Here is a 27,848-nt window from a genome sequence, read left to right on the forward strand (position 1 = left end):
CCATAGCCTTAGTCAAGGTGGTTAGATTTGTGTACAATATCTTTTGTGGTGACGTTTTGCTCTTTGCTACGAAATGGGTTTTCTTTGAGTATTTGATCAGTTTCTTTGATGATCGGCGAATTGTGTTCGTAGATGTCACAGTGACATTGTTAAAATGAGTTGTTAATTGAGAGATAAAAACAATGACGTTCTCTGATACAGTGAATTACGTGTTCTTCACCAATCCAGTCGTGAAAACAACAACGGAATATGTGAAATATTTTGTACGTCATCCTTGAAATAATCCGTGCTAATGTTCTAAAGGAAACTTAATGGATATAATTAAGCGTTGTTCTTTTTTATTTCAGTCGTCCGCAACGATTTCATCACTTTCTGGTAGCCCAAAACCGCCACCTGTTCCTAAACCAACTATGTGCGACCTACCTATTTGGAAACATACCTATGGTGGTAGTTCTTTCGTGAGGATCGCAGGCTTGTGCGGTGCTGCAGCAGTTGCACTTGGTGCATACGGCGCTCATAGTATGTATTTTGCGTTTGTATTTTATAGTCTCATAACATAAATTTTACAGATCGTCTGATCGTATTGTACAGGAAACTCTTGAATTTTTGGCTTATTATGTACGTAGTTACATAACTAACACTAATTTTATAGACATTAGATATGAAATGAGCTTATAGAGTTGTAACGTTTTTGGTTTGTTTTAGCTATTTATCCCAAGGAACATAATGAGGATCTGAAGAGGATTTTTGAAACGGCAAATCGGTATCATTTTCTGCACACGCTTGCGTTATTCGGTGTACCCCTTAGCCGGTGGCCGAAGACTGTAAGTTTTTGTTTGAATACGTTTTCATTGTTAGCTCTACTTCTTACTATCGAATTTATGGAATTTTCCGTATGATTCGGGTAGCATGAATGTGAAACAGTGTTTGAGGAAGGACTGAGTTGCATATGTCCCTGATGTTAGTTAGTCAGTATACCTTTACGGGCAGTACAGGAAACAAAAGGAAAAATTTGGAGTAGGAATTAAAGTTCAAGGAGAAGGAATAAAAGTTTTGAGGTTTGCTGCTGATACAAAAAACAGCAGAGGGCTTCAAAGAGCAGTTGAATGGAATGGGCAGTGTCTTCAGAGGGAGACATGAGGTAGCCTGGAGCATAGCCTATGGAAACGATACATGGACAGTAATTAGTCCAGACAAGAAGTACACAGGAGGAGAAGGTTACACGGACAAGTATTGTAACTAAATGAGGAGGTAGCCTACTGAATAGATTTTGGACAAAAGAAATTTCTCGTACAAGTTTACTAAAAGAAGGGGTCAGTTGAGAGGAGAAATTCTGAGATCTCAAGGGATCGCCAAGTTAGTAGTAGAGAGAAGTGCGAGGAGTAAAAATTTTACAGGAATACCATGAGATGAATACAGTAAGCAGATTCAAGAAACTATAGGTTGCAGTAGTTATTCAGAGATGAGGCTTGCAAAGGGTGGAGTAGCATGGAGAGCTGCCGGGTCGACAGAAGCGTCCGATCCCACGCGTTGGCTTTGACCCGTGACGTAAGGGTGTTGTCGTGTGTGACGTCGTGACGGCGCGGAGTTTGGTTTGAGTGTGGCTGTCTCCAGTTCTGTTTTATCATATTTTATTTACTTTTCTGATCTGTTCGTTCTATCTCGTGAGATTTTTTTTTAAATTTAAAAACACTTATTACATATTTTAATTGTCTGTTTCCTCGAATTTCTGTTTTAGTTTATTATATTTATCTTTCTGATCTGTTCGTTCTATCCCGTGAGATTTTTTTTTTTTTTTAAGAAGACAAAAAACACTAATCAGCTACTGAAGCATCTTTATCTTCTATGGGTTGCAGGGGTTAGGACCCCTGGGGAGGTGGGTGGGTATTCGTGCATGGCTGTCTTCACTTCCACGTTGTAGCTACGCAAGGCGTCTAAATTTGTTTATATTTAGTTTGCCCCCCACCCAAAACACCCCATTTCCCGCACTTGTCCCGTTAGTGTCATTAGGCTTCTTGTGGAAAGTGTGTGTGTTTGTTTTAGTTTCCGCCATATTTGTGACGTCATGGGTCAAAGCAGACGGGTGGGATCGGACGCTTCCGTATTTCCGAGCTGCCTCAAACCAGTCTTCAGATGAATACCACAGTAACATTTTAATATATTTCAGGCATTTTTCTGATAAAAATGTTTGTCTGGCATACATCTTCCTAGAAATAGAACACTGAAAAGGAGCTGAACATAAATACACCTGTGCCCTAAAAACTTTTGTGTTATGCTGAGTATTGTGTGTTTGAAACTGTTGGAAAGAGGGATGCTACATTTACCCTCATGTGAAAGATGTTTGCTGTTGACATGTCCAACAACTGGTTTGATCCAGCTCTACACACTAGGCCTACTTTATCCTGTGCAAGCCGCCTCTTCTCCAAATAAGTACCATACTGCAATCTATAACCATTTGAAGCTGCTTTGTGTATTCACTTTCCTGTCTCCATTTACAGTTCCCTCCCCCTCCCTCCCACTCTACTTTCCAAAACTAAACAGATGATTCCATGATGTCTCGAATGTTCCCTATCAACTGGTCCTTACTTTAATCAAATTATGCCACAAATTTCTTTTCTGCTCAGTTCTGTTCCGTACTTTATCAGGTATGCGATCTGTCTATCTAGTCATCAGCTTTCTTATGTAGCACCACATTTCAGAAGTTTCCATTTCTTTTTGTCTACACTGCTTGTTGTTGATGTTTCATTTTCATACACAGCTACACACCAGACAAGTGCCTTCAGAAAAGACTTTGTAGTTCTTAAATTTATATTCAGTGTTAAGAAATTTCTCTTGTACAGAAACACTTTTCTTGTCATTAAGTCTACATTTTATACCCTCTCTAATTCTGCCATCATCAGTTATTTTACTGCCCAAATACCAAAACTCATTTACTACTTATAGCGTCTAACTTCCTAATCTAATGCTGTGTGCCACTGATTTAATTCATCTACATTCCATTACCCTTACTGCCAATTCTGTAATCTTCTCTTCCAAGTCCTTTGTGTCATGTTACAGAATCAAAGTGCCATTGACAAACCTCAGTTTTTATTTCTTCTCCCTGAACTTCAATTTCTTCTCAAAATTGTTCTTCAGTTTCTCTTAATGCTTGCTCAGTGTGTAGATTTAATATTGTTGGGATTAGTGGGAACTGTGTCTCACTGTCTTCTTAACATGTGCTTCAATTGCTGTATCTGGCTTCTATACAAGTTGTGTATAACCTTTTACTTCCCGTGTTTTACCTCTGCTACTGTCAGTATTTCAAAGTGTGTATTCCAATCGGTGTTATCACAAGTTTTCTCTCTCTTCAAATGCTATGTTCTGAGATAAGTTATTGGGTCAGTATTGCATCATTAGACCATACATCTCTCTGAAATCTGGGCAGCTCTTCCCCTTAATGGTTTCTACCACTTCTTTCCATTCTTTTGTAAATAATTTGTGGCAGTGTTTTATAAGTATATTTTATTACACTGATTGCTTTTTAATATATACACCTGGCAGCACCTGCCTTCTGCGGAATTGGAATTATTAGAGTTTTCTTGAGGTCTGAAGGTATTTTGCCTGTCTTGTACATCTTCATCTAACTTGTCTTCGCTTTTTACAGCATCGCCTTCAGATTCGTTTCCCTTGTATAGTCTACCAATGTATTCCTTCCTTGTTATAGTTTTTCCTCTGTGTAGTACTGGTTTCCCATTGGAGCTGTTGATGTTCATATACTTTTTATGAAAAGGCCTCTTTAATTTTCCTATAGGTGGTATCTATCTTTCCCCTCGTTACACGTTTCTGTAGCCAAGGTTGCATGTGTTCTCTTACCATTTCTGCTTTGCCATTTTGCACTTTTTCGGTCTCATGTTTTGGACATTTGTACTGTTTTCTGTCTGTTTCATTTGATGCATTTTTATAGTTTCTTCTTTCATCAGTTAAATTCACTGTCATCTGTGATACACAAGGATTTCTAACCGTCCTTATTTTTTTATTTAGTGGATCCTCTGCTTCCTTTACTGTTTCATGCCTTAAAGCTGTCCATTCAATTTCTAACTGTATTCCTCTTCTCTGTAACAGTACGTTTATCTTGGCTGATTTAATTTGTAGGATAGAAGGCTATTACATGTCAAGTGGCCTAAGGGTCCCTAGTTCACACTCTCTAATTGTGATGAAATTTTTTCAGGATATTTGTTTGGGTCTTACATGAAACCATGCCAAGTCGCAGATTGACAGGGTGTTCAGTGAGACCATCATCTATGCTTTTGAAAAGGCAATTTTTTCCATATTTCGACAACCGAGTTTTCATCGTTGTTAGTTATGATCTAAAGGAACTTCCATACTGAAACTCGATGATTATGCTCAACTTTTTAGATAAAATATTCTAGTTGTTTGTACATGTGCTCAGTGTACACCAAATTTATCATAGTTTACTGCCCAAGTAGATCATGAATTTTGTCATGACAAATTTGGATAATGTTTGGACTTATTGTACCTTATGATAGAATGACATTTTTATGCTAATTTTTTCCTCATTTAAGCTACCCTACATATCATAAGATTGTTGGGTGTGATGAGGTCCTCCAGTTACGCAAAACATTGTTTTTTCCATAGCTGACAGACCTTACATCCAACAATTTTAACTGCAAACACAAAAGACACAAGAGCTGCAAATCCAGATGATCAATACATACCATAAGGTTCAGCAAGTGGCGGCTTGATAAGTCAAATAATTACTGAGTTATCCAACATTAAAGTTGACCCGAAAAATTTGTCAATTTTGTTGTATATCCAGATGACTGTATCTCAGAAGGATCATCTCAGATTCAAGTTTGTTTCATTCTTGTGAAAATCCAGTTCAAAGATAATAAAGAAGTTAAAAAACATGCTTTGACTACTATTACAGGTGAAAAATGGGAAGTACAGAAACGTCCGATCCTACCCGTCGGCTTTGACCCATGACGTCACAAATATGGCGGAAACGACAATTCCAATATGGCGGATATAAAACCGTTCCATACGTATCATAAAAACGAAAATACACAGATAAACAACACACACACAGGTTTCACAAAAAGCCTAATGACTCTAACGGGACAAGCGTGGGAAATTGGGGGTTTTTGGGTGGGGAGAAACTAAATATAAGCAAATTTAGCCACCCACCGCCATACAAAACCACACAAGACGACGAAAAAAACCGACATCACAAAACTCAACTAATACCACAAAACACAATCTTATCTGGAATCGGACACTTCCCTTGACCTATATAGCTCAACAGCATCTCCCGATCCCATCCCCCAATACAAAAATCAAAATACACCGCAAAACATAGGGAACAAACACTTCCCTTAACCTACATATATCTTCAACAGCTCCCGATCCCATAAATTGCGATCGAACACTTCCCTTGACCTATATAGCTCAACAGCATCTCCCGATCCCATCCCCCAATACAAAAATCAAAATACACCGCAAAACATAGCGAACAAACACTTCCCTTAACCTACATATATCTACAACAGCTCCCGATCCCATAAATTGGGATCGAACACTTCCCTTGACCTATATAGCTCAACAGCATCTCCCGATCCCATCCCCCAATACAAAAATCAAAATACACTGCAAAACATAGCGAACAAACACTTCCCTTAACCTACATATATCTACAGCAGCTCCCGATCCCATAAATTGGGATCGAACACTTCCCTTGACCTATATAGCTCAACAGCATCTCCCGATCCCATCCCCCAATACAAAAATCAAAATACACCGCAAAACATAGCGAACAAACACTTCCCTTAACCTACATATATCTACAGCAGCTCCCGATCCCATAAATTGGGATCGAACACTTCCCTTGACCTATATAGCTAAACAGCAACCCCCGATCCCATCTCCCATTACAAAAATCAACATACTCCACCAAACATTGAGATTGAACACTTCCCTCCAACTATATAGCTCAACAGCAGCTACCAATCCCATGACTTAGGATCGACCACTACCCTTGACCTATGTAACTCAAAAACATCTCCCAATACGAATACCAATACCAACCTTTACAGCCACAAATTTCATTGAAACACTTCCCTATACCCCAATACACAACACATACGCCAAAAACAAAAGGGAACTTACCACAAGAAAGTTCCAGCCCCACAAACTAGATTGGCCACCACAATCACACACAAATGCACACGCAAACACACACACACACACACACACACACACACACACACACACACACAAACCAACGAAAAAAATACTGAACCAAAAGAAAAACCCAACCCACCCATACCTCAACCCCCTCCCCCCCCCCCCACAACCCCAAAATAAAAAACCCACAAACAAAAACAAATACAACATAAAAAACATCTCAATCACACACTACAACTCAACAAAAACTTCAACAAAACAGATCCTCCACAACTAAAACAAAAACCAAACACACTCCCCCTCCCCCCCCCCACCTTAACAAACACTATACAACAAAATAAACCACCCACCCCACCCTGAACCACAGCCACCCACCCACCTACCCAGCCCCCCCCCCCCCCCCTAACTAACCACTTTCGGCCTATACATTTTACCCACAGCCCTTAAAAAAACCCGAAAAATACAATAGCCCTCTGGGACACTCTTCCGCCAACAGAACTCATCTAAATGAGACTGAAGTTTGGAAGAGCGCCTCTTCACCCTCCCAAGAACTGACTTAACCACCCCCCACATCCCCTCTATTGTATTAGTACAAGCCCCTGTATCATAATTCTTAAACTCTAAACTATGGTTCACTACTAAATGATTAAATCCCCTCTCACCCAACCCCCTATAAGAAGAAAAAGCATCAGAAACTATTGTGGACCCCGACTCTATATATTCCTCAATTAACCCCACTAATTCAGCCTTCGACCTCCCTCCTACAACCCTAAAAACACATTCGGAACCCCCACCCCCCGGAACAACAGCCCCCCACACCCAAAGACCAGCCACAGACTTCCCCCTCCCATACTTCCTTTTCCCAAACTGTGACTCGTCCACCTCCACAACCACCCCATGCCCCCCCCCCCCCCCCCAACTTACCCCTGTACTTAATAAATTCCGAACACACTTCACGACAAAAGGAATACCAATCTAAAACAGTCCTCTCACTCACACCAGTCTCATGCGCACAAAAACTCTGTGGGGATCTATAACAAAAATATTATGTAACAAGCACAATCTCACGCATGCCCAATCTAGACTTCTCGAACCAGGTACCGCGCCGTATGGAACGCCACATGTCATCTTTACGACAGCGCCACATGTAACCGTCCCTGGTCCGAGAGGCCGGAACTTTAACCAATTTCATTGGTTCGCGGCACACACCGCACTTCACGACTTCGGCAATTAAGCCAAATAGCTGAAGAAATTTGATCAGCTCTATAGCTGTCTCCCCCATCATAGCCCTCAACCGAGCACTATTAATTCGGTCTTTCATATCCATTCCTGAACAAAAAACCACAACCGAATCCACTTAATAACAGATTCACCCGACGTACAGCAATCATCATTACATTAACCATCACACAAAACCGTTAACTCACTGATACAAATTCCTCTTCAAAATGACGCACGCAGCACTCACCACTGAGCAACAGCAAACTGAGCCCAACACACCAAACAAACGAAAACCATGAACATACCACCAGAGGGCACAACAAACAACAACACGACATCTACAAACACGCCACACTCACAAACCAAACTCCGCGCCGTAGTGACGTCACACACCACAACACCCTTACGTCACGGGTCAAAGCCGACGCGTGAGATCGGATCTTTCTGTTGACCCGAAAAATGTGTGGACTACTTGAATATGCAAATTTGATAATCAGTCTTTTGATAATCAGTCTTTTGACTTTGATATTATCATCGGTTTGCTTGCTTCTGTGTTATTTTAGAATCCACCACACTTCCCACCATCTAAGTGCAGTGCAGGTTTGATTTTTGGAGAAAATTCTCTATGCCATCTTACAACATTTGCATCTGAAAAAAAAGAAATAAGTTTATTTTTAGTTCAAGAGCAACAATTCCAAAATCAGAGAATTGAATAATAATGCCTTACTGATAATGCCTAAATATACTTTCATCACAAAACATTATATTTGGATAACTAAGAACTTATGCAAGAATTCTATTTGTGATACTTTTTGTCTAAAGAATCATTCTATGGAAAGAGGTGTATGGGATGTTAACATTGGAAACAGATGAAATGTGCCCAACGTATCAAAAACATTCCTGGCAGATTAAAACTGTATGCCAGATCAAGTCTCGAATTCGGGACAGCCATTGAATAAAACAGCCAGATGCACAGATATCATTCCAGTATGGTGGATGGGGTGTAAAAAAATTATACCCTACTGATCCACTGATGCGGCAAAAATATATGAAATACTTTTCAGACCCCATTTTCAGCTAGCTTAAATCACCAAGGAGTAGTTGCAGTAAAATGGAGGAAAATTCTAAGTGAGCTGGACAAAATTCATCGACTAAATAGCTGTTGACAGAAAAGTAGAACCTGAAAAACACATTTACTGCCTCTCCAGTCTATATGCATTCGCAGAATGGGATGCTTGTGCATGCGCTGATGATGAACTGACACAACCGAATGATCGTTGGTCTTTTGAGGTAATGCATGAATGGTAAACAAGAACAGGGAGTATAGGGATAACAAATACAAATCGTTTTTGAAAAACAAGACATAGAATATAAGTTACAATTGAATTTTTTCAGTAATAATGCCCGTAAGTTCTGGTACCCTGAAAGAAATTCTTGAACTGTGCCAATTTAACGTCTTACAAGAGGACCATCGGCTGCATATATTATGGAAAAGGGACAGATCTGCTGGCAGTGCCCCCTAAAGGCCTAAATAAACCTTACAACTTTGAAAAACTTTAAAATTGCGAAGTTATTGTTTTGTAAAAATGTTCAAAGTATTATTTTATTATTATTATTATTATTGTTGTTATCATCATTATTCACGTATGGGCCCAATAGGACCATGAAAGGTGCAAGCAAGCAATGGTGCTTTTAATGATTAGCTATCCTTTGTGTCCAAATTTGTTTCATCCTTTCAGAATGAAATCTGTTTAATGAAGTCTCTTTCTTTCATCAGACCATGATGTTCCAGTCCGTTTTCTAATTTCCCTCTGACCAACTTTCCAATTGCATATCTTTTGTCTGAATCCTTTATTATACCACTACATTAAGATCGTCCTTAATCTCAGCAATCCATTTAATTAGCTCAGTTTTGGCCTTCCTTCTGTTGTTTTAGAATTCTGCTATTTGTTTTGTCAACGTGGTGGGTGCCGTACTTGTAATGTACCCATAAAATTTAAGTCTTCTTTTTCTCATGTCACCATGTATGTTTGTGTATTCTTCTATTTCCTTAACTTCTCAGCATATAAGTTTCTCCATCAGTAATTTTGGGGCGAAATATTTTCCCCATAATCTTTCTTTGTTTTGAATTTTTTTCAATATCCCTCTTTCTGTTTAAAATTAAAGACATTCAGGTTTGACTACGATGCATTTTTGACAGCGAACTTCATTTGGAGTTTTTTCTAGATTGATTTCCTGTATGATTTCCCGCAAGTATTTAAACTGAGAAACCCTTCTTATTTTTCCATATTTCGTGTTCAGAAACTTTGGTGCTTGTATGTTACATGTCATATATTCCATTTTTCTGAATGATATTTGTAGTCTTACTTTTTCTACAACTCTTTAAGAATTGCAGTTTGTTTTTGAGCTGTGGTAATGTCCCTAGTTAAAATTGCCAGATCATTTGCAAAGGTGAGTCAATCCATCCTAATATTACTTCTACCTAACCTGGTTGACTGATTTATATTTTGACTCGGCTTTTGCTCTCGCCATTCTGTAATTACGTTTCCCAAAACACATTTAAACAATAGAGGGGAGAGTCCATCTCCCTGTCTAACACCAGTCTTTATATCAAATGGATCAGAAATTCTTCCTAGAAATTTAACTTTAGATCTAGTATCGGTTAAAGTTCACTTAATCACTGTTAGTTCTATAATCTAGCCCTTGTTCCTTTAAAATTTGGAAAAGAAATTCACAATCAACTGAGTCATAGGCCTTCTTAAAATCCACAAATGTACATACAATATTGTTACTAGAAATCCTTTGGTGCCTAAGGATTAGTTTAAATTTAAGAATTTTTTCCGCACAGGATTTCTGTGGTCTAAACCTGCTTGGTACTCACCAATTTTAGGTTGTAATTGTTCTTGGTCTCGGTCAAGTAAATACTGCGAGATAATTTCGTACGTGACCTGCAGAAGAGAGATTCCTTGGTAATTATTAACATTGGTTCTATCCCCTTTTTAATGCATTAGGTGAATTAGGGCAGTTTTCCAGCCCTCAGGTATTTTCTCAGTTTGCCAGATATGTCCTATTAGCTGAGTTATGTCTTATAGTGTCAGGTCCAGCTGATTTTAGTAGTTATGCAATTATACTGTTTTCTTCAGATGCTTCATTGTTTTTAAGTATCACAATTTGTTTAGTTATCTCAATTTCCTTAGAGTTAAGGTTGGTGTTACTAGTTTGCTGTTTGGTCCCTTAGGAATTAACACACATTTGAACATTTGAATTTGGTTCTGGACAGTTTAATAGTTTTTCAAAATAATTTGCAAGTATCTATCAATTTTCTGGTTGCTAAGAGCCAAAGTGCCATTTTCATTTTTGAAGCAAAGACTTTGAGGTTGGTAACCGGTTAATTTTGTTTTGAGTGTTTCAGAAAAGTTTCTTGTATTGTTCCTTTGGAAGTGTTTTGATTACTAAATGTTTTGCATTTTCATAGTTTCTTTTAATCTGTCGGAGTAATTTAGGATAATTTCCCCCCCCCCCCCCCTCCCCCCAGTTATGGAAGTGTTGTATGTATTTTCAGTTTTGTTACTATTCCAATTTTTGAATGACTTGGGTTTCACAATCTGCAATCCTCTAAGGATATTTTTGTTTCTTTCAAAGTGGAATTAAATTTTGTGCTGTTTTGATGAGCTTTTCCTTTAGGCTTTGCCAATTGTTAGATTGTTTTTCGTCAAGTTCGCTTGTTAGAGGTGGGGTTATTGTAGCACTATCAAATTTAGGGATAACATTTTCCGTTTTGAAGAGTTTTTGAGGTTGAAGTTTTATTTTTATTCACATTAAATAGTGGTCAGAATCAGTATTAGTTCCTTTTCTTACTTGGACATTTAAAATTTCTTTGTAATTAGGTTATGAAATTACTACTTGATCGATTTTAAATTCCCCAATAAATGTGTTGGGTGCCCACAAAGTTTTTTTGTTTAGAAACTTTTTTTACATGATTTTTAAGGTTAAAATTTTTGCATGTTTCAACAAATCTTTGGCCATATTTGTTTGTCCATTTACATGCAGGAAATCCACCTACTGTTTTCTTATACTTTTTCTCTGTATCAAATTGAGCATTAAAATCATCCATTAAAACTTTAACATGGTTTGAGGGAATTTTTGAGACGATGCTTTCAAACATTTCTCAAGCTTCATTAATTTCTTCAGGTGTTTTATGGTTATCCTCATTGACTGGCATATGGGCATTAATGAAAGTGTATGCTCTATTCGCGCTTGTAACAGAAATTGTCATAAGTCTTATCATTAATGGGTTTTACATCTGTTATTGAATTTAAAATATTTTTGGACACTGCAAAAGCAACTCCCAGAGTGGTGTATTATTGAGCATTCTTTTATCAGTTTTACTCTTAAAAAGACAAGAATTGCGTAAATCTGTGGTGTTATTGACCATCATTCATGTTTCTTGAAGTGCCAAAATGTGAATCTTCTGTTCTTTTAATGTATCTTCCAACTTATAAAGGTTACTTGGTTGCAGAAGTGTTTGTATGTTAGGTGTTGCAAAAAATGTATTTGTTTTGATTTTAAGTTGGCCGGAGGACCCCAACTTCCTCTGTTTAATTGCATTGCATTCTAGCCTGGCTGCCCCAGAATATGAAAGACCAGTTGCTTCAGTATTACTGGTGGTTGATTGACCACCTGGGGTAATATTCGATTATCGAAATGCTCCACGATGATTGTATCTGGAATCAGGTGGGATTGAGTAGACTCATTGAGTGAACTCATAGTGTTAAGATGGGAAAGGTTAGTTCCAGAATATAAATTTAAAATGTGCCACTGGTGAACAGATGCTGACCACTTTGCCACTTGCTACAACACAGACGCAAAGTGGATTTGGTTTTGTTTTGTTTTGGTCTGGAACTGCTTATTCTGTACTTGCAGCTGTCCACCACATATGATGGAACATTCACTAACTGCCATCTGTGACCTGTCCAATACCCTGGACAAGGTCAGCTTCGTAGACTTTTAGTTACAAAGTCTTGAAGCTGTTTTACTTTTGAAAACTTCATGCAATTAAAAGAATCAAAGACTGTAGTACATACTGGTACTTTTTTTAAGGAAACTTGAGAATTTTTTAAAATTGTATTTGCAATGAATATGTACAAAAAAACTAGGATAATTATGGTGGGACATAGAATGTGGGGAGGGGAGGAAAAGGGAGAAGCCCAGGAGGAAGGGGCTAGGTAAAAGAACAACAGAGTATTACGTCATCTAACATAGGCTGTCAAAATGTGGTGCTATAACTCTGTCTGTCAATTTAGGATTTGGTGTTGAAAATACTAATGGATCGCCTAATTTCAAACTCTAGTAAAATTTTTAAAGTGTGACCCCTGTTTTCTTTAAGTAAAATGTTTTACGTTACTAGGGAGATTGGTTATGGAATCTTTCTGCTCACAGAAGTGAGTACTGAAGCCAGGCTTTGAGCTAGAAACCCCAAAATGTTCTGTAAACGTGGCACTAAAGCTCCTGCCAATTTTTCCATTGCGCCACGTGGGTCAGTCATTGCAAATGATACAATGCACCTCAGTTGTATTATATTTGGAACGAGTGGCATAATCTGTGTGTCTGTACTTTGTACCAACATTGGCGGTAATGAAGAATGCCTGTTCAATATGTTTGGAGCACAACTATATTGCGATCGTTGCTGAAATATTGCCAAAATGCCGCGTTTTATGATATGTGGTACCAGTGGTCTTCGGACTATCAGCATTGATAAGCAAGCTAGCCATTGGGTTATCTTTCTTTATCTCTCTGAGGATACCTTTATTAATACTATTGACAATCTGTCATGACTAGTTTTATAGGCAGTGTACTGTGTAATTTTGCACTTTGTTGAAGGCTTCCTTTGACAACGAGACATTATGGAGCCTGTGTAGAAGCAACATGAAGGTTGAAGCCTAGTACTTATTAGAGTGATCAGAAGAGCTGTGAATCAGTATGTCAGTGGTGATTGGCTTATGTAAATATCAAATGCAATTTCAGTGGTGATTGCCTTCTGTAAATATCAAGTCCAATTTAAGTACCACGTAAAGTAATATTAAGATCCTGGTATCGTGATGATTTCACATACTGTACCCTCCCCCTCCCCACAATTCTGCTGAGCAGTAAATTGAATTCTCATTGTGTAACAATTCAACTCTCACACAAACTGACAACATTTCTTGTGTTACCCGTTGAAAAGAACAGGAATGTCAGCTATGTATCTGTACTGAGGTGTACGATCTTGCTAGCATATGTCGGAAAGTAAATTATGGCATTAGACTCGGAAGCTGTCATGAATATATTGGCAAGAAAATGTGATAAGGGGGATCCCATTGCAAGACCTTTAAGACCTTCTTAAAAAAAAAAAAACGAGGGAGACCAGATTAGTTCCTGGAGGTATGAAAGTTTATTAACTAACTATCCCATGTTGCAAATGTTAGAGCAAATCAGGTGGCGATATAGCTGTTGAGGTACTCTGCGATCCGAACCCCGTACAGGTGTTAACAATTGGACAAACTGGAAAATCAACTTAATGGACTTAGTGAAAGCCTGGAGTCTTGGTCCTGCCAGTTTCATAGGAGCAGTGTTCTTCTTACTGAATGGATTTCGATATGTATTGGTTGTATTAAGAATCTCTTTTAAACTGGTAAAATATCTGTTCATAGGATCTAGATTAGACTTAATAATTCCATAATCTGTTAAGAAGCATTGCACTGTATTCACATAATGATTTTCACATAAAATAATGTCTGTTTTCCCTTGTCTGACTGGGCAATTAGTGCTTGATGCTTATAGAGTTTTTTTTTTGTTGATACTATCCAAAATAGCCCCTTCACTGTAAGTTGTTCCTTAACTAAACCAGAACCATTGTATTACGTACAACCTCTCTGTTATGTTACTTAGGCTAACAGCTGCTTCATTACTTTCTCCTGTGGCTATATTGACACCATCAAGTGAGGAGACAATGTGGGAGATCAACGAACTGATCTGTTGTTGATCGGTCACATTATTAAAGCGGTGAAATTATTAATGTTGTAGGACATTCCTTTTTCTAAAAATATTGTTTCTTTCTCACTGAAATTAATATCAGAAAGGCTGCACACCCTAAGATACAAATCAGAACCACACTCAGTGACATTCTGGTTTAACAATCTGGTGCCCCTTATTAAGAAACCTACTTAGTTTATCGATATGTATAGCATTCATACAGTCTTTAAACTGTACCACTGCATCTTCAATGTGTTCATGGGCCCAGTGATATACTGAAGCTCTTGGACTTGGTTCTTAGGTTGAGTTGTGGTAGATTTGGGGTACCAAAGTTGGATTTGTTATTTGCAGAAAGGCAATCACCACTGACATAGTGATTCACAACTCCTCCAACTGCTCTATCAAGCACAAGACATTAGCCTTCAGGTCATTTATATGCAGGCTCCATAGGGTCCCATTGTCAGAGGAAGCGTCTGTTAACATGTTCTTATTATACAGTACATAGCCCATAAAAATGGTTATAACAGTGAGTTCATGAATGGTATTATGAGGGTATTCTCCAAAAGATAAGGAAGCTAACCCAGTGGCTAGCACCCTCATCAATGCTGCTGGTACCAGGTATCGTAAAATTCCAAATTTTGGCAATGTTTCAAAAAAGATCAGAAGGCAGTTGCACTCCAAGATATTGAATCAGCTTACCTCTATGCTGGTAAAGTTGTTACAAAGTATAGGCTCAGAGAATACTCTACTTGTTCCAAATACAATGCAACCAGGTTGTATTGTACCACTTGCAGTCATTGTTTCATGCTGGCAGGAACTTTAGTACCATGTTTAAAGAACAGCTCAGATTTTCTAGCTCAAAATCCACCTTAAGTACTCAGTTTCATGAGCATAGGCATTTAATCACCAATATTCAAAGTAACTTAAAAATTGTACATTGAGAAAACAGGGATGACACTGTAAACATCTTACAGGAGGTTGAAATTATGTGATCTATTATTTGCTTTCCACATTAAACCCTTATTCAACAAACAGAGTTACAGTACCATAGAATTTTGGTGTGGCAAATTTCGACTACCTAAGTTAGATGTCAAATATTAACTATAATTTTAAAAAGTATCAAAATTCAATACAGTCTTGGATTCTAAGGTTTTTAAAAAATCTGAGTTGTGTGGTTTACGTAGAGGACACTGTAAGCAGATCTGCTCATTTGCCGTAGCACAAGGGCTGTCCATAAAGTAAAGAAAGATTGTGCCCCATGCCCGTGGTGAGCCCCCACCCCACCCCACCCTACCCTCTGCCCACACAACCACAGTCACAAATGTCTTAACAGCTCCTCACCCTGTCTCAGTGTGAGCCAAGTTTTGTTGCCAACCGTTCGAAAATTCTGCCATGTGTGTGGTGTCATTCGGCTTTTGAATGCACAAAATATTTGGCCTATCAAATTTTATTGGCAAATAAGGAATTTATGTGGTAATAGTGCAATGAACAGGTCTTCACCGAGGAAATTGAGCATTATGTTTAACTGGGGAAGAAATAGTGTGACAATGAAGATCTGTGTGGGAGCCCAGCAGTCATTAAATCATCAGCATAAACACAGCAAGAACTTCATTGTGCAAGTGATCTCACTTTTTTGTGAAAGTAAAGGAATTTTTGGGTGGCAAAGAGTTTGCAAGCAATGGAGACCTCAAACAAGCAGCGACTTTTGCAGTAAAGGAGTAAAACATGGGAATAGAAAAATTGGTCCCAAGTTGCAATAAGTGCCTTGACAGCTGTGATGACTACTTATAGAGTAAGTGACTATAATGACTATAACTTTATTTACAAAGCTTGCTGATATCTTCTGTTTTTATTTAGTTACATGAAAATGTTCTTTACTTTCTGGACGACCCTCATATACACATCCAGTGGTCTTCTTGCAGGTCGTTAAAACACCCTTGGTTCAAGAGTTCGTTTTCAGTTAGCGTAACTTATGGGCATTAATAATGAAAGTTTCAACTGTCATTGTTATATTCTATGTATCATTTTTCAAAATGTTTTTAATTATTACCCCGATATTCTTGTTTTCATTCAGCATTCATACTTTCTCCCCGAAACACCACCGATCACTCTATTGTGCCCGCCCATCATCAGCACATGCGCATGCCATCTTCGGGCTAGCTGTTTACTTTCTGGCTATCAATAAGAGACAACATCCAGTCACATTTCGTGATTACATATAGACCGGGGAAGCAGTAAGTGTTTTTTTCTGGTTCTACAGTTCTGTCAGTAGCTATTTACTTGACACACTTTGTCTGGGTTACTTAGAATATCCCTCCATTTTACTGCAGCCGCTTCTTGGCTTTTTCAAGCTAGTCAAAAATTGTGTCTGAAGTCTTTCATATAGTTTCATCTTAGTAGTGAACCACTATGGGGTAGTTTCTTTACACCCCATCCACCAAACTGGATTGGAAACCATGCATGCAACTGTTTCCTCCAATGCCAAACTGCCTTTCAGCAGTTTTTCATTTTGATAGATTGTGAATGTTGTGTACTAAATTGCGAGCTGTTTAACTCAACTGTTTTGGTTGTGAGTACAAGTATTGTAAAATCCACAGTGCTTTAAGTCTCCATTTTGCCTTCAAACTTTGGTCTCCTTATTTGTTTTGGTATTCTTCCCTCTCCCATTTTTACATGTTCTTGCCATTTTACCCTGTTATTCTCTCATTCAGCTTTTCTATTCCAGTTTTGTTTCCAATATCTTCATTTCTCACTGTCTCTCCTTATTGTCCCTAACATGCTTCTTTGGAATTTCAATTCACTGGCTTGGATTCTACTGTCCTCTCTTATTGTCATCGTCCAGGTCTCTGATACATATGTCAGCATAGGTATGTCATGTACCGTACTTCCTTACACTTCAGTGGCACCTCCCTTCCCCAGACTAAGCCCCTCACATGCTGGTGAAATGCAGTGCTCTGTTGTATCCCTTATTAACTTCTTCCTCCATTCTTGCATTCTCCGTTAGCACACTTCTTAGATATTTAAAATTATTCACACTTTCCACGTCCTGTCATTTAATATTAGTTTGTTCCTCGCCTTCTTTGTCTCCTCTGGTTACCACCATAGTCTTGCTTTGCTCGACAGTTTTTCGTTCCCTTCATTTAAGATGCCTATTCTTTCATTTACATCCTTATTGGTGGTTCCCCACACCTGCAAATAGGAATTTCTTGGTCTTCCTTTCTCTATGACCTTCTTTTGCCTCTCTAACAATTTCAACCATCACCATTATAAATAATAATGCTGACACCATTCTTGTCTCAACCCAGTGACATTCTTAAACTGGTCTGTTCTTCCAACTTGTGTCTGGCCCTAGCTGATGCTTTTATCATACATTGCTTGAAGTATTCAGCTATTCATTTTCCAACTCCCTTTCTCTTCAATCTCTTACCTGAGGACACGATTGTAAGTCTGCACTTAAGTAAAGAAAAGTCATCACCAGGTCTTTACCATACCTCCATTGCCTTTTCATCAACTAACTCATACTGAAGTTAGGGTCTGCTCTTGATGTGCCCATATTGAAAGCCATACCATTCTTCTTCTAACCAACATTCCACATTTTCCCTCAATCATCTTTCCAGTATGCTATCCATTATTTTTGGTACTTGTGGGGTGAGTGTAAACCCTCAATAGTTATGTCACATACTTTGCCATCTCCCTTCTTGAACACTGGAATTATTATTCCCTTCCCCATTCTTCAGGAACACATTTGAGTCCATATGCATGTTAGCATTCTGTACAACCATTGTAGCCCAGTAGGCCCATCTACCTTAATAATTTCCACACTTATTTCATCTACTCCAGGGTCTTTCCTGTTCTCATTCCTCTAGCTTCTAACTTTGCTTCTAACATGGTAATATCTTTCACTTCTTGCAAGCCTAGGTTTCCCTGCCATACCTCTACTCCTGTTTCACATTTAATATTTTGTCAAAGTACTCTTTTCATCTTTTCCATAGCTCCTCTGGTTCCATTACTAGCCATCATTTTCAGTTTTTCACCAGCTTTTGGTAAGTGCTTTCCATTATCTTATTCCTTGTACTTATACTGTTGATAACATTGTTTCCAATTCTCATATGAATTCCTCCCAACTTTTCCTCTAGTCTCCTGCTACCTCTTTCGTAAACTTTTTACTTACCAGGTATTTCCTTATACTTTCTTCCTTTTTATCTCTGATCCATTCATGCCCGGCTTCCTTCTTTTCTTTTACTGCTTCCTTCAGCTGTTCGTTCCACTGTGGTGTCTCCTTATCTTTCGCCCTTAGATATTCTGCCACAGGTGTTCTCTGCAGTGTTTACAAATGCCTATTTGAATTACCCCAATTCCTCTTCCACACTTGACCATTCAGTGCTTGGGATTTTAAGCTCACTGAACTTTGCTTGTACCTTCATATCATTTTAGTTTCTACACTTCCATTTCCTCTCCCCTTTCTACCTTTCATTTTACCCATTCTTATCTTTGTCACCATTACCCAGTGGTCTCCACCAAAAGCTTCTCCTGGGAATGCGATTAAATCCTTCAACTGTCAGTGATGTTGCTCTTCCACCAGAAAGTAAATGGCTGTTTTTTGTCCTTTTCTGACCCCTCCCATATCTTGTCATCCTTTATTTTTCTTCCTGAGACACTGTTTCCCACAATCAAACCAGTCATTTCCTTTGCAAAAATCAGCCAATTTCTCTCTTTCCGCATTTTTTTCTGATACTAGTCTTCCCATTGCAACTTGTGCAGTTATGTTGCCCGTTACTGTCGCTTCCGCATCCTTAATTTCATATGCTAATTTCTCTAGGAATTTTTCAGTGTTCTGGTCTTTTATTTTCTGTCTGTGGTGCATATACAGGGTGACAATTATTGAACTGTATGAAATAAAATAGTCTCTGAACGGTTTGCGTTAGGACTTTCAATCTGCTCAGTTGGCTGCAATGTGTGAAGAGAATTACTGTGGTTTGGTTTAGCGATGAAGCCCACGTTAATTTGGATGGGTTCATCAATAAGCAAAATTGGAGCATTTGGAGGACTAAGAATTGGCATTTTGTTATCGAGAAGTTTCTTCACCCTCAATGGACGACTGTGCGGTGTGCAATATCCAGTCATGGAATAATCAGTCCATACTCCTTGATGACACGGTGACTACCGAATGATACATGAAGGTTTTGGAAGTTGTTTTCACCTTCTTTATCCAAAGTGACCCTGATTTTAACAAGAAGTGGTTAATGCAAGATGGAGCTTGATGCTATTGAAGTAGGAGAGTGTTTGATATCCTGGAGGACCACTTTGAGGACCGCATTCTGGCTCTGGGGTACCCACAGGTCACTGGCATGGGCCCCGATTGGCCACCGCATTTTCCAGATCTGAACACATGCTACTCCTTTCTGAAGGGCTACATTAAAGATAAGGTGTACAACAATAACCCAAAAACCTTTGCTGAGCTGAAAACAGCCATTCAGGAGGCCATCAACAGTATCTGTGTTCCGACAGTTCAGTGAGTTGTGCAGAGTTTTGCTATTCCCCTGTGCCACATCACCGGCCGCTGTGGGTGTGCGGTTCTAGGCGCTTCACTCCAGACCACACTGCTGCTAAGGTCGCAAGTTCTAATCTTGCCTCGGGCATGGATGTGTGTGACGTCCTTAGGTTAGTTAGGTTTAAGTAGTTCTAAGTCAAGGGGGCTGATGACATCAGATGTTAAGTCCCAGAGTGCTCAGAGCCATTTGAACCATTTGTGCCACATCATCACCAATGATGGCAGGCATATCGAACATCTCATAATCTAAATCCGATTATCTGTAGTAACGTTTACATGTTGAATGAAGTGTGTGCATGCCATAGTTTGTAACTTAATTTATGTGTTTTTTTTTCATATAGTTCAGTAATTGTCACCCTGTACTTGGATGAAGCCTTTCATTCCATTACTTGTCAGCAGGCAAATCATCAACATCCTGTCACCTATGTATTCTTCTAGGGTTGGTTTTTCTATTATACCCACTCCATTTTTTGGCCTGTTGTCTGCTACTCCAATTAAATATGTATCCTTCCCTCATTTTCTTCCTTCATTAAGCCCCAATATTTCTACATTCCATGTGTCTGTGAAATCTATTGGCTCTTCTTCCTCCTGAGTCAGTGTCATCACATTAGTGATGCCCAACTTCGATGTGTCTCTGACTTGTCACACACTTCTCACAGTTCCCCCAGCACCCCAAGAATTGTGCAATGCATGCATGGTATGCCATAACCTTTGCTGGGGCTGGTTTTGAAGTGCTGTTACATATATGGGTTGTTATAACGAGGTAGCCATTCCCTGAGGCATTTTAGAGCTACTGCCAGCATAGATTTGGGCCACTCCTGACATGGAGAACATATGCCTTTTGTAGCCACTCATTTTGAGTACAGGCGCTGTAGGAAATAAGATACAAAGACAGTTCTTATGCTTTTTCTATCGTTGAAACTTTTGTATTCTCTTCCACTTTCAAAACGGTTGACTGTCTTCACAGGGTGTATACGCTCGGAGACAACCAGGAAATCTGAAAAAAAACCGGGAATTTTTTCACCCTGGAGAAAACTGGGAAAAACATGGGAATTTTTTAGGATTTCTGTAATTTGTCGTGTTATTCTTCAGTTAAATTTTTGTGATTTTGACTTGTAAGAACTGATAAACAGCTAAATGTGTCAAAGACAGTGGACGACTTCATAACATTAAACACCTGCCGACGAGCGTGACATCACGACTGTTTACATTATGTTCGCTTGAGCAGATGAGTTGCGTATGGGCAGTACTTTCTCCTTCTGTGGGCTACTTGAAGTGTGGTCGTTAGCTGTATCAGCAATAGCAACAAGCAGCCAGATGCTACTGGGAAAAATTTTTCTGGTGCGCCCAAGCTGCCGAATTCACGCATGCACATAGTAGTCTGAGTTGTAGTGTGGAGTGGGCTAGTCTCTATGTAAGCTGTGTTTATATTTAGTGATTTTGCTGTTTTCCTTTTCATTTACACTTCTCACTGGACCGAGTAAGGTGGCACAGCGGTTAGACACTGGACTCGCATTCGGGAGTACGAGGGTTCAATCCCGCATCCGGCCATCCTGATTTAGGTTTTCCGTGATTTCCCTAAATCGCTCCAGGCAAATACTGGGATGGTTCTTTTCAAAGGGCATGGCCGACTTCCTTCCCCATCCTTGCCTAATCCGATGAGACTGATGACCTCGCTGTCTGGTCTTCTTTCCCAAAACAACCCAACCCAATACTTCTCACATCAAATGAAAACACAACAAATTTATGTGGTTGGAAGCTATCAAGTGAATTAAAATACATTCACATAATAACGGAAGGCTAACATAGTTATTGGTTTGTTTCCTGATTTTATTTCCACATTTTTGGCAGTCAGTCGGCTGGCACAACAATGAAGTTATTTTTGTTGTTTTGCTAATCTTTTCCTCAGAGGCAATCAATTTATTAGAAGCGAAGTGTTTCATTCCACACCATTGGCTAGTTTCAACAGTTCGCTGAATTTCAAGTGCATATTTTCATCATCTGGTACGTATGATGTTATGCCATAACTAAGAACCAAACATAAGAATACAGTAGTGGTACTCCAAGAAAATATGCATCCCGAAAACACACGGAAAAGCTTAATGTTAGGTTGGGGCCTACTTCATTGTGCCTCTGGGCATATGAATTTGCACTTTAAGCCGAATTATGCATTTTAGTATGGTTTATGAAATTTCAGTGCTCTGGGAGTATCCTCTTTCTTTTATGACGTCATTTAAGATCTCTTAATACTATCTGTCTCTCTGGCAACTGCTGAATGAAGGTATTTGTAAAGGCCACAGGAAAATATTGCAAGTGGTGCTTTGAAAAACGTTAGTTTCAAAGTAAATTTCCTTTTACGCAAGATGGAATTACGTTAAGTATGTGAATGTGCAATGAATTTCTTAAATCACAGAGCCTTTGACTCTCATTCAAAACTTAATACCTTGAGGACTAGCCACTTAGAATAATTCTAGCCCAGAACACCAGACCTGGTCATTATTTAAAATTTTGCTGGCAGATTTGTGTGATGTACCTGAAAGTGTAACATATGCAAAAAAAAGACCATTATTATATATGGAAACTTAGCTTTTCATGTAGCTTACTAGTCTTTAAAGACCAACACTATATGTGAAAGCTTAGCTTTTCTTGTACCTACACCACATACTTTAATTTAAACAATTTACTTTTCCTATTTGTGTGTTCACACTACTTACGTGATGTTGCTGTTGGCTGTCTACGTCATGTGTCCTATGCTCTGAATATCTGCCATCATTGGCCTGTGAGATCACGTGACATGAGCTATGATTGACTTAACAAAAGTGAATGTTAATCTCGATTTCAGTGCTTGAGAAACTAATGTGCTGTTTCGAATCTATACTGTCGTAATATGAATACAAAAATATGCAGCGTAAATGTTGCTGCACATCACAATCAAAACTTTTTATGCCGAGTTTTTTGTTCTCTGAAGTTCCATGCTTTAGAATAAGATCTTTACCATTCAGAGAATTAATACTTTTATAGCTCCAAGGGAAAGTATATTGCCGCTTACTGTGGAAAAATGTGTGTTTTTCACCTTGGAAGAAGTGTATTTTCATGTGGGGGGAAAAGTGCATTTTTGAGCGGGAAATCTGGGATTCTCTTTTTTTTCCCTCCATGTATCCACCCAGCTTCAGTTAAATGATAGCAAATATTGAGTAACAGTAAAAAAGTCAAGACCAGGCGCAATCTTGCATTGCAACGATAGCAGTGTACGAATTTCAGGATCATAGGAAGTAGCAACATTCAGTTTCTATGTACGTTTGGTTTCATCATATCCATAATGCATTGCATTGCCCTTCAGTTTGCTAATTGAATTAACATTAGTTTAATTGGAATAGTGTGGTACCAGAACATGAGAACATGTGTCATGCTGTTATCGCTTCTGGACAGTGTTGACATGCATAAACTCCAGATTGCTTCCAAATGCATTTTCTGTAGCAGTCTTGATCTGGTGGCTGTTTCGGAAAAGAAAGGTGACCATTCTATGAATCGTCATGATTCTAATCCTGCTTGGCTTTTATGTTCTTGCTGCACTTCCAATAACCCTAATATACCCAATTCAAGTTTTACTCCTCTTCTAATTTCCCAATTTTTTATATATATATATATATATATATATATATATATATATATTTTATTTTTATTTTTTGTGTGTGTGTGTGTGGGGGGGGGGGGGGGTCGGGTTGGTGGCAAAAGTTTTGCAATTTATTGTTTCTAAAGAAAATATAGACACAATGTGTAACGCGCACGTGGGGCACACAATACTCGTTAAAGCCTGTACTATGGTAAGTGAGCGGGGTTCACATTATGAGAAAGGATTTTTGTATAGATATCGACCGCGTGCACCTGAATGGTGGCAAATCAGACTTACACCCACTCTGTAATAACAATGATCCGTCAAGCAAGTTCGAAATGTAATTACACATCAGGATGGACCAAAAGCAAACCAGAAGATGCTACCTATTTAATAATAATACACTCGCCAGCCTAATTAGGCATTAACTGGGTTTCTTCCCTGTACAAGTTTGTATATATTCATGCAAAACAACAAGTAGTAACACTGCATAATATAGTAGAATTTTAGAACCAGAAAATCTATTGAACTGATAGTTTCACGTTCTGTACTGATATAGAAAAACCATAAATACGTAACACTACACTATAATGTATACTACAAAACTTCGTACTGTTTATTGATCTGATTAAAATCGGGCATAGGTTGCCCTAGAAATAGCACTTTCGAGCCACACACAAAATGTCAATTTTGATAAAGGTAAAACATTGATAAATTTTGACTTTTATATTGACTAACTTTTGCTGGTCAAACCAATTTAGAATACTTCAGAATTCAAATGAATAAAAATGGGGTGGGGGGGTCCTCAAACTGTTATGATCACTGTATTAAAAAAATTGATTACTGAAATTATTATGCGTTCAAGATTTCTAGTATATGAGTTACTACTCTTTTTATCTTATTTACTGCTCATTTAAATACCTTTATATCTGTCTCGAAATAATTAAACTTAATTACTATATCAAAATTAAAGTTATCTTTCAACTTCGTTAGACCTTCGTTATTCATTTACTGGTTCATTAACAAAACAGTTCTTTAAACACCATTCTAACATAGCTGGGTCTGCAAGTAATTATTATTAACACAAAATTTAATTTTTCATTTCGGGACACTCGGATTGCACAACATTTGGAAAGGACCCTGCCTAGGTTAGTTGTGAGGATAATTAAATGATGGGAAAGTTCTGGTAAAATTTAGGTTATTATTGAACAGTTCACTCTATGGTCCATACGAATACAGTACTAAAAGTTTCAACCTGCTTGTATCGATGCGGCGGTTGGCAGGCGGTGAGATAGCGAGGCACAAAGCACACATACAACCACAGCTATGGCTCTTGACGTATCGGCACTTTAATTCTTCTTAGCGTCGCAATACTTTTCCATTTAGTGCCTATGGAATTTTGCCATGCTGTGTGGGCGTTGGAACACCATACTTCAGGCTCAGTGAAACTACGTCTTCCAGGAGAGCCTCCTCGCTCCAGAACGTGTTGCTCAAACCAGTGCCAGACTCCAACTACTACTGCTGAGCCCGTTGTGCTGTGCAGTGCCCGTGCGCATTTTCCCGCGCTCGCCTGCCATCCACCTTTTACCGCTCCCTTTCAGACAGGGTATTCACCCGAGGTTTTTCATTCTACATACCCTAACACATTGCCTACATATGGACCAGACACACAATTACAATTTTAAACATCTTACAACAGTTTCAGCATTTGTTACATTTCAATTCTATTACAATATTGCTTGACATTTGACATAAACATTAATATTCACATTGAAACTTGTTTACAGTTTTCTTAGCATAATGACATGAAACAAAAAAGAAATGAAATCAGAACATTAATTACACAAGTTTATCAAAAAATTAGAAGAAAAAAAAATTACTTACATGTACAATAGTAGAGCATCGTTGTTGTTACAAATGGTGCTACTAAGGACCATGTTATTCCTTCTATAGCCAAACCTCATGTGGCAAGGTGCTTGCATGCCCAGTGCTATTGCCTGAAATCCCTCAGTCCACTACTAATATTCTTTCACTCTGGCTGGAATACTGATATCCAAGTAACTTACATATGCCACCACATCTGCCATTTTTATACTAATTGAATGCCTACACAGCCTCTTAGGTGATACTGTGTTGTACAAGTCACTCTTTGTGGATATACATAGTTTAGAGGGTCATAGACATAGGCTCAGCAGTGTGTGTCAGTGAGCAGCTCATCCATATTTGTTCCCCAAAAGGGATTTATCACTTATTGCAGTATGGTTACTAATAATGGGATCATGTGAATGCCTGTATTTGACTCTTGAATTTGTGTTCGGTCCTTGTAATCCTAACTAAACTGTCAACAGGCATCCTCCTGGTTCATAGAGGAGTCACCTTTTCGTAAAAACAAATAATGCAGTTATTAGATAATTTACTTTCATAATGAACCTACAGGTATCGCCAATGCATTATGGACATATCAAAATCAGAAAAAAATTAAATTTGTCAAATTCGTGTAATCTCTTTTCTCTCGGAGGTTGTAGTGACTTGCAGATAGCCACTAACCTTAATAGCCCTGTTTCATGGATAATTCGTTATGAAAATTGTTTATTGGTGTTATTACTTATAATGGCTTGTCATAAATTTTTAAGTATCACCTCCAGAAAATAGTTACCTAATTATTTTTTGTTGCAGGTACGTGCCTGCACTTCTGAAATTCATGCTCCGTAGTACTGTAACCTGCCCCAAGTAGAATGAAAACAAAAAGGTGTAGTTCGTTGATAAGATTATTGTGCATTCATTAGAAATGTTCAAGCCATGTAAGGCCAATCCAGAAAGCTAAAGAAGTCATCTGGATTTTCGTGACACAACTGCAACATTTCCATTGCTGCCAAAAAGGATTGCTGTTCATTGGTCTGCATCATTTTGTTTTGGATCTTTTGTGGCATTCTCCAGTACTGTGGCATGGAAATTTCGGTGTGAACCAGTACTGGAAAAATGTACCAGCAAATGAACAAACATTCAATTCTGCAACCTCCCCCCCCCCCCCCCCCCTCCTAATTTTTTGAGGTAATTAAAACTTCTTGGTTATCACTCATAGGGTTGTAGTTCACCCAGTATATTCAAAGATACAGTAATCAGATATTTTATGCCACAACTCTCATTTTCCCCTCCCCTCTTTTGGAAGAATTTTTCTTCGGGAATTTCTTATATTGTTCATTGAACTTAGTTTCGGGCACTGCAGTTACGAAGTGTGATATTTTTTTTAACTGCATTATATTAAATTTTCTTTGAATTTCTTTCTGTTACATAGTTTTACAAGGGAGCAAAGAGATATCCTCATGGAGAATTAAATAATAATTTTATATATTTTGGTGTCGTTTTGGCTTAAAATGTATGTTTGTGGTGTATTAATCTTTGGATTTTTGCATTTGTAGAGTGGCAGTTTGCTCTTAACCGGCATGCTGTTGTTCTGTGGAACATGCTACTACCATGCGTTAACTGGTAAAGATGAATTGCGAAGACTTACACCCATTGGAGGATCGCTCCTTATTGCTGGTTGGCTTGCCATGGTGTTATAGGCAAAGGACATGGAGAAAAAGGACAAACAATGTGAATGGTTTACAGCCAACATTTTAATGTTTTCAGAATCTTTTGTTTTGTTACTCTTCAGTACAACAATTCTCACTACAGGAGTGTAATCTGTTTAGTTACTGACTATTGTTAATGAAGTTATTGTTTTGATATTTTATAATTGTTAACATATTTATCTTCTCCCAGCTGTATTCAGTAATTGAAATAGATATTTTCATGTTAATAGTGAATGTCGAAATTTCCTGACTCATTGGCATATGGCTGTAGCTCTTAAATATGACAGTAGGCAGTGAGGATCATTGATACCATATACCAGGCTAAAGACTTGGTACTCCAGTGTTTTACTTGTGTTTATTGAGCATTTCCTACTCCACCACAGTATACAGAGATTCCACTTACAATGCTATGAAAATATTTTTTATGTTTCCTTCCTATATGATTAAATATTTTAACAATAAAATGAAAAGACCGTAACCAAGAAGCCTTTGCTACATTGTTTAACTTTTGTACTGCCCATTTTACAAATTAAGTAAAGTGTTCCAATGTGTTCATAATTTTGATTTAGTGGTACATGTTTTTGTAATGACACTTTTCGCAGAGATCATTTAAGCAGATGCTTCATTCTCATGTATATCTTTCCAGTGCCCTTAGTCATTCTACACAGGCTGTTCTGATCAGTTCTGTTTTTGTAGCCTG

At 38.4% G+C, this 27,848-nt stretch overlaps 1 protein-coding gene across 1 annotated transcript; it reads left to right on the top strand.

Moving 5' to 3' along the window:
* The first annotated feature begins 88 nt into the window (after positions 1-88).
* Positions 89-27,626, top strand: LOC124777073 (transmembrane protein 256 homolog). The gene is made up of 4 exons (XM_047252348.1): positions 89-263; positions 348-519; positions 706-824; positions 26,996-27,626. Exons 1-4 carry the CDS (start codon positions 183-185, stop codon positions 27,137-27,139), a joined length of 516 nt encoding a protein of 171 aa, XP_047108304.1. The 5' UTR covers positions 89-182; the 3' UTR covers positions 27,140-27,626.
* Positions 27,627-27,848: the final 222 nt, after the last annotated feature.

The sequence above is a fragment of the Schistocerca piceifrons genome, chromosome 2, assembly GCF_021461385.2.
Source record: "Schistocerca piceifrons isolate TAMUIC-IGC-003096 chromosome 2, iqSchPice1.1, whole genome shotgun sequence".
NCBI lineage: Eukaryota > Metazoa > Arthropoda > Insecta > Orthoptera > Acrididae > Schistocerca > Schistocerca piceifrons.

Excerpts from the sequence above, each read along its gene's own strand:
- LOC124777073 (XM_047252348.1), top strand. The coding sequence starts at position 183 with ATGACGTTCTCTGATACAGTGAATTACGTGTTCTTCACCAATCCAGTC. Across the intron at positions 264-347 it reads CGGAATATGTGAAATATTTT|TCGTCCGCAACGATTTCATC; the intron begins GTACGTCATCCT and ends TTTTTATTTCAG. Across the intron at positions 825-26,995 it reads TTAGCCGGTGGCCGAAGACT|AGTGGCAGTTTGCTCTTAAC; the intron begins GTAAGTTTTTGT and ends TTGCATTTGTAG.